Source organism: Apium graveolens, unplaced genomic scaffold (assembly GCF_009905375.1).
Source record: "Apium graveolens cultivar Ventura unplaced genomic scaffold, ASM990537v1 ctg8733, whole genome shotgun sequence".
Classification (NCBI taxonomy): domain Eukaryota; kingdom Viridiplantae; phylum Streptophyta; class Magnoliopsida; order Apiales; family Apiaceae; genus Apium; species Apium graveolens.
This window is the reverse complement of record NW_027421428.1, coordinates 18,731-26,533: the sequence shown is the minus strand read 5'-3', so window position 1 is coordinate 26,533 and position 7,803 is coordinate 18,731. Positions and strand designations below refer to the sequence as shown.

The 7,803-nt window shown below is 35.5% G+C and overlaps 2 protein-coding genes across 2 annotated transcripts; both read left to right on the top strand.

Moving 5' to 3' along the window:
* Nucleotides 1-2,827: 2,827 nt before the first annotated feature.
* On the top strand, nucleotides 2,828-3,910 carry LOC141705281 (uncharacterized). The gene has a single exon (XM_074508303.1). It carries the CDS (start codon nucleotides 2,828-2,830, stop codon nucleotides 3,908-3,910), a length of 1,083 nt encoding a protein of 360 aa, XP_074364404.1.
* A 2,194-nt stretch (nucleotides 3,911-6,104) lies between these two features.
* On the top strand, nucleotides 6,105-6,866 carry LOC141705280 (secreted RxLR effector protein 161-like). Its single transcript, XM_074508301.1, has one exon. The coding sequence runs from the start codon at nucleotides 6,105-6,107 to the stop codon at nucleotides 6,864-6,866; it is 762 nt and encodes a 253-aa protein (XP_074364402.1).
* The last annotated feature ends 937 nt before the right edge of the window (nucleotides 6,867-7,803 follow it).

Here is a 7,803-nt window from a genome sequence, read left to right as displayed (position 1 = left end):
AGATAGTTAGACTAATTTGTTTACACTAAGATTATATGTAGACTAAACATTAAGATTGTGATTAGTAATTCAAGTATAAATAGCTTACACTAAAATTATATGTAGACTAAGTTTATATTAAAATTGTAATTAGTAATTCAAGTATAAGCTTAGTAATTTTTTACTGCTATATCTCCATATATATAACAAAAGGCTTACCTGGGTGTCTATTTGTTCTTCCATAACAGCCTTGCCCTTATCCATTTGTTTAATTTCCTAAAAATCTAAGTAACTCATCAAAGTGGCACCAAACAGAAGTTGAAGAAAAAATAATGGCTTGAGCTGTGACTTAGAAAAAAACAGAACAATGTGAGTGTCATGATAAACTATCAAAATTATTCTAAATACCGTTATACTACTCCCTCAGTCCATCCAATTTCCGTTTATACTACTCCTCAAGTCCCATCCAATTTTTTATATTCAAACTCTACACACAGTTTAAGATTCTTATAAAAGTATAGTTGCCAACATTTAAAAAAAAAAAATCTTCTAAATAAGAATATAATGGCCATATTTTTATACAGAAAAGGAAAATTTCAAAAATAAATTATGAAACTATACATTATAATCGCCTTAAAATGCGTGTCAAATACGTAAAAACTGTAAAAAATGAGAGGGACTACAACAGTATTATGCAACTTATACTTAGAAAACTACAAATCGAATTTCAATTTCGTACACAATCGAAAAGTGCCTATTAATTAACAAACTTAAACAACCATTTTCCGTTTGAGGCAGAATGAAATATAAACATATACTTACACACTACAAAGCTAAAATTTATATTCAAAGAACACTTCCTCACCTAATCTTCTTTGAATTTGTTAAATGATATAGATCGTAACAATTTTGCAAAAAAAACAAAAGGTTTATGAAAAGTATCATTTCTTTCAAAAGGTCCATTGACAAAAGAGGTAGATTAATGGATCTAACATGTAAATCCTTCTCAATAATCTTTGTAAGAACTATTAAAAAACATATATAAATCAAAGATAGAGATAAATAGTTTACCATCAACATGATCGACAAGAATTAAGATGCACATATATAAATCACAAAACATAGAATTCAATACAACAATAGATAATAATTTTATCAAATAATGAGAATTATAGAAGCACAAAAATAAAATCTTAAGATTAAATATAAAAAAGCATAATTTCACAACAACAAAACTAGCTACACAATTTTAAAAGCTATATACCTCTTTCAAACGATCTGCTGGAGCCTATACTCACCTCTGTAGCAATGAAATGTTTTAGCCTACTAAATACTTATAAAAATATGTTCGTGAACATCTTTAATAAAATCATAATATATAAGTCAAATTATAAAATCATAATAAGTCAAATTATGACGACATTATCTGCATAAACTTTTAAATTTACATGCAGAAGCATTCAATTTTGTCATTATGATTAAAGATAGAGATAAAAAGGTTACCATCAACAACTTCTTTTTGTCTTTATTTGAGTAATTTAAAATATTTAAAAATTATGTAACTTAATATTTGGTAGTAATGCATTTATCTTTTCTTATCAAACGCAGAAGAGGCCACTAATATTTAATTGTGTCAAAATATTTACTCTCTAAATGCCCCACCCACCGCCCAACCACCATCCCCCCACCCCCACCTCTCACCCATCCAATTGTTAATGTTTATGATATTGTGTTTGACACACACTTTAACATAAATATAAAATATATCTCTATAATTTATTTTTATTTTTTTATTTTTTAAATAAATATTTAAAATATTCTACTTTTATTTTTTTTCTAAAATAATATAATTATACTTTACATTAATCTTAAAATATTTTTCGTAACACTCTCCCACAAACACATTAACAATTGGGTGAGATGCTAAGTACATTTACACTTTAATTTTTAAAAAACTACTCTTACATACATGTTAAAAATTGGTGGGACGATGTTAGGGTGGGGACAAAGAGAGTACATTTCAGTTTTAATTCTTAAAAATGCACAGACGTACTTGTTTGAAATAGTCACATTAATTTGAAATTTTATGAATGTATGTTATATATAAGTTTGGTGTATAATTGATATGTACTATAGTATATTCACTTTTCAAGTTTAAGTAGCAGAATAAATATTGTTTTATTAATGTAAAATTTGAATATTTCATAAAAATTAAGCATATTTTGTTTATATTTTTAGTTTTGATAAAAAAGATTTTAGTAAGCTGTGAAATTACCTTAATCAACTTATAAACTAAATGTTCTTAACCTCCTTTACATATCCCTTTGGCTGAGTCGCACACCTCCAGCGACTCAGTAATCATTGTTTTCACGTCTAAATGATGAACTTGCCAATTATTTTTGGTTGACACAGCCAATAACAAACGAACAGTTTCCAACATCTCACTAGTGCAAAAATCTCATGGTAGTCTATCTTGTGCTCTTGAGCATATCCTTTTGCAACCAATATTGTTGGGCTTGGGCTTAATCTAAACATATTTATTTGAGTTTATGTTATTGAATAAAAAGTCTCGATTATTGTAGTTGGTTATAGTAGGTGTGCCGCAAGTTTAGGATTAAAATAAGTGAGAGATAAATTAGGATCAATTATCCTAGTTTATAGCACAATTCTGTTACAAGTTGTTTAAGTAGCAGTGCTGGTTTATTCTGTAAGATCTCATCAATTGTAAGAATTTCATACAAGTAATCAATCAAATATTAGCTGTGTTATCTCTTTCTTTATTTGCTCTAACATCTGGTATCAGAGCACTCAAGTCACCTGTGAAACACGATCGTGGTTAAACAGTGAAATGGAAGCTAGCAAGAACAAGGAGGGGTCATTTGGACTGAGTTATCCTATGCTAACTAAGACGAACTACACCACATGGGCCATCAAGATAAAAGTCTTTATGCAGGCACACGGTGTTTGGGATGCAATAGAACCAAAGGATCCAAAGGGTACAGTCGAAGAAAAAACAGACAAGCGAGCACTAGCCATTATCTATCAAGGGATTGCAGATGACATGCTGTTAACGATAGCAGAAAAGAAAACATCGAAGGAGGCTTGGGGGGCTATAAAAATAATGTGCCTAGGTGCGGATAAAGTAAAGAAGGCTAAAGCTCAGACCCTAAAATCAGAGTTTGAGTCTCTAAAGATGAAAGACACTGAAATGTTGGATGACTTTTGTATGAAATTAAACGGCTTGGTTTCGAAAATCAGGGCGTTAGGAGAGACAATTGCTGAAGAGTATGTCGTTAAAAAGCTACTAAGGGTTGTCCCAACTAAGTTCCTCCAAATTGCGTCTGCAATCGAACAATTTGGTAACTTAGACACTATGTCCGTGGAGGAGGTCATTGGTTCTCTTAAAGCCCATGAGGAACGCTTGGGTGGACAAACGGAGAACAACGAGGGGCAGCAACTACTCTTGACTGAGGATGAGTGGCTCAAGAGAGAAGGCAACGACAGGAAACTTCTTCTCACTCGAGAAGAGTGGTTGAAGAAGTCAGGAAAGGCTGGGCAAAGCAGTGGTAGTGATTATCACACAAGGGATAACCGTATGGCTCGAGATAGAAGCCAGGTGAAATGTTACAATTGTGCTGCATATGGACACTTCGCTTATGAGTGTCGTAAGCCTAAGAAGAACAGGCCACAAAGAGGGGAAGCAAATATGTCATTTATAATCGACGAAGAACCTGCACTCTTGATGAATTTATGCGAAAACATCAAACCTGATGTGATTGGCATTACCGAGGATAAGATTATAGTAAACATCAAGGAGAGAGATGAAAACGTATGGTATCTTGATAATGGAGCTAGTAATCACATGACTGGACGTCGTGAGAAATTTGAAAAGCTTGACAGGACTGTGAAAGGGGGAAGTGAAATTTGGTGATGGCTCAGTAGTCCAAATTCAGGGCAGAGGTTCAATCAAATTCCTGTGCAAGAATGGGGAGACCAGAATTTTAAGCGAAGTCTGCTACATACCTACTTTGTGAAGCAACATCATCAGCTTAGGACAGCTCTCGGGGGAGGGAAATAGAGTTGTCATGAACGGAGAGAAGCTGTGGGTTTATGATAGTTGTGGAAGGATGCTTATGCAAGTCTAAAGGTCTGCAAATCGACTCTATAAGATTCACATTCAGGAAGCTAAACATTATTGTCTACTAACAAAGGGTGACGAGGAAGCATGGTTGTGGCATAAGAGACTCGGACACGTAAATTTCAAGGAAATGCAACTGTTATCAAAGAATCATATGGCTCATGGTGTACCAAACATTGTTCACCCCAAAGAAATCTGTGAGAGTTGCCTTATGACAAAACAAACACGTAAGCCTTTTCCAAATAAATCTAATTTTATTGCTAAGTCTGCTCTAGAATTGATACATTTGGATTTATGCGGTCCTATATCCCCTTCCACACCGGGGGGGAACAATTATTTTATGCTTCTTGTTGATGACTACAGCCGTATGATGTGGGTTTATTTCCTTAAACACAAGAATGAGGCACTGAATTATTTCAAGAAGTTTAAAGTTCTTGTTGAGAATTGAAAATGACAGGGTATTCAAGTTTTAAGAACCGATCGAGGAGGCGAATTTTGTTCAAAAGAGTTCAACCTTTTTTGTGAGGAACATGGCATACTTAAGCACTACACGGAATCCTACACACCACAACAAAATGGTGTCGTAGAGCGCCGGAATCGTACAGTAGTTGCCATGGCATGAAGCATGCTCAAGGAAAGACAGGTGCCAGCTACTTATTGGGGAGAGGCAGTCACTCATGCCATTTATATTTTAAACAAGCTGCCAACACGAGCAATGTCGAATCTTACTCCTCATGAAGCCTGGTTTGGAACAAAACCAAACTTGCATTATGCCAAAGTATTTGGTTGTACTGCTTATGTCAAGATTCCAGCTGTACACACAAAAAAACTCGATGATAGAAGTTGACTAATGGTTCATTTTGGCAGAGAAGCTGGAACCAAGATATTTCGACTGTTTGATCCTATAACTGGCAGTATTCACATCAGCAGAGATGTGTTTTTCAACGAACAGAAAGCCTGGAATTGGGATGACTCTATTAAATCTGCGCCTAACAGCGGTGCACACTTTATCCTGGAAAATGATCCCACCGAACCTGAGAATTCTAGCGAAGAAAAAACTGACAGTACAACACCTACCACTCCAGACACGACATCTTCTGATGAAACTGCAGAAACACCGCCCCCAAGGCTCCGCTCACTTGCAGATATTTATGACCACACGACTGAGGTGGAATTAGCTGAAGATGAACTTATGTTAATGGGTATTGATGAACCCATTTCTTTTGAGCAGGCTGTTGAGGACGATGCCTGGAAGACAACAATGGATAATGAAATCGCCTCTATTGAAAAAAACAATACTTGGCAACTAGTGGATCTTCCAAAAGGGCATAAACCTATAGCACTTAAATGGGTTTACAAGTTGAAGACTGATCAAAATGGAGCTATCACTAAACACAAAGCCCGTCTTGTGGCTAAAGGATATGTTCAACGTCATGGAATCGATTATGAAGAAGGCTTTGCCCCGGTTACTCGACTTGAAACAGTCCATTTACTCCTTTCATTGGCAGCTAAAAATGATTGGGAGATTCACCATCTTGACATTAAATCTGCTTTCTTGAATGGTGTTTTACAAGAGGAGGTTTATGTAACACAACCCAAAGGCTATGTCAAAAACGGCTCCGAACATCAAGTCTATAGGCTTCCCAAGGCTTTGTATGGGCTTCGTCAAGCCCCTCGAGCGTGGTATGCTCGTCTCAACCAGTACCTTCTCACACTCGATTTTGTTAAATGCCCATATGAGCATGCTGTATATACTCAGAAGGATGGAGCTCATTCTCTAGTTGTTGGTGTCTATGTCGAAGACTTATTAGTTACTGGCTCATCTCTGTCACACATTGCCAAATTCAAGGGGGAAATGAATCGTGAATTTGACATGTCTGACTTAGGGCTGCTGTCTTACTATTTGGGGTTGGAAGTTACTCAAGACAAGGAGTTTATTGAACTCAGGCAGTCGACTTATGCGCAGAAGGTGCTCGAATAGGCAGGCATGGCAGAATGTAATAGTGTGAGATATCCTATGGAGCACAAGATACAATTACATGTTGACAGCTCGGGTGAAGTTGTAAATCCTACGCAGTTTAAAAGCATTATAGGCGGGCTCAGATACCTAGTGAATACAAGACCTGATATTGCTTATTCTATAGGGATTGTTAGCAGGTTTATGGAAAGGCCTACACAGCTGCACATGAACGCAGTTAAAAGGATTTGTCGATATCTGAAGGGAACGCTACAGTACGGACTAATCTACACAAAAGGCCAAGGAAATTATATACTTTCGGGTTTTTCGGATAGTGACTTAGGAGGGAGTATGGATGACCGAAAGAGTACGGGAGGAATGGCTTTCTATCTTGATGAGAATTTAATTACTTGGGTGTCACAAAAACAACGGTGTGTTGCACTCTCTTCGTGTGAGGCTGAGTTTATGGCGGCTACGGCGGCTGCCTGCCAGGCGATTTGGTTGCAGCGGGTACTGAGTCATATCATGGGCATCAAGGTTGCTCCTGTCACATTGTACATTGATAATAGGTCAGCTGTGGACTTGGCACGTAATCCAGTTTTCTATGGACGAAGCAAGCATATTGACTTGCGCTATCACTTCATCCGTGATTGTGTTGAACAAGGATTGATAATTATAAGACATGTCCGCACGAATGAACAACGAACTGACATCCTAACGAAGGCATTGGCAATATCCAAGTTTGAGAAGATGCGTCAGTTGCTTGGTGTCAGAAAGCTGGAGAATGTTTAGATTAAAGGGGAGTTATGTTGGGCTTGGGCTTAATCTACACATATTTATTTGAGTTTATGTTATTGAATAAAAAGTCTCGATTATTGTAGTTGGTTATAGTAGTGTCCCGCAAGTTTAGGATCAAAATAAGTGAGAGATAAATTAGGATCAATTATCCTAGTTAATAGCACAATTCCTTAATGATATAAAGTATAAGAATATAAGATATAGATATAAAATTACCCATTTTTCCTTTGTAATATCATTATTATTAATTTTAGTACACATATTATATATGGTGCTGGATTGACCCGTTGTGAGGTACTACATGTTTATAGTGTCATAAGTTAATCTCACAGTAATAATGATGTATTGGTCTTTTGACTTGAAATCATTATATTTCTATACGAGAATTAATATACTTTGATACTATTGAAAGTTATCCTTGACCGGGTAATAATAAAAGTAGAGATTGGGTACATTATGAATCGTATGAGAAATATGAATGATCTAGATGGGATTTAGCCCTCATGTATTAAAGGAGTGATATTATTGGCCCTTGATTGAGTAAGACTATAAAATGCATGGTCGTGCTCAAATACTGATTTGTTTAATAGTTTACTCATTGATCAAGGAAAGAAGGATTGAACGTTAACGGAGGATGACACAATGCATGCCTCGAGTTTGATCTATAATATAAGGCTAAAGGGATTATATTACATTGTACATTATTCACGAAAGGTTTAATTGATCACTGATTAAATAATTAATACTTGGGTAACAATGATGTATTACTAGATGCCGCTCATTGTTTATGATTTGAAATTAGATTTAAAATTGTTGCCAACGTAACAATAACCTAAAGGGTCGCACAAAGAATGATTGAAGGATTATTTAATTTAAATTCGGACTTAAATAAAATGTAAGTATTTCGAATTATTTGTTATTAATTAAGTGT

Bases quoted from the DNA above. Each gene is read 5' to 3' on its own strand.
- LOC141705281 (XM_074508303.1), top strand. From the start codon at position 2,828: ATGGAAGCTAGCAAGAACAAGGAGGGGTCATTTGGACTGAGTTATCCT.
- LOC141705280 (XM_074508301.1), top strand. From the start codon at position 6,105: ATGGCAGAATGTAATAGTGTGAGATATCCTATGGAGCACAAGATACAA.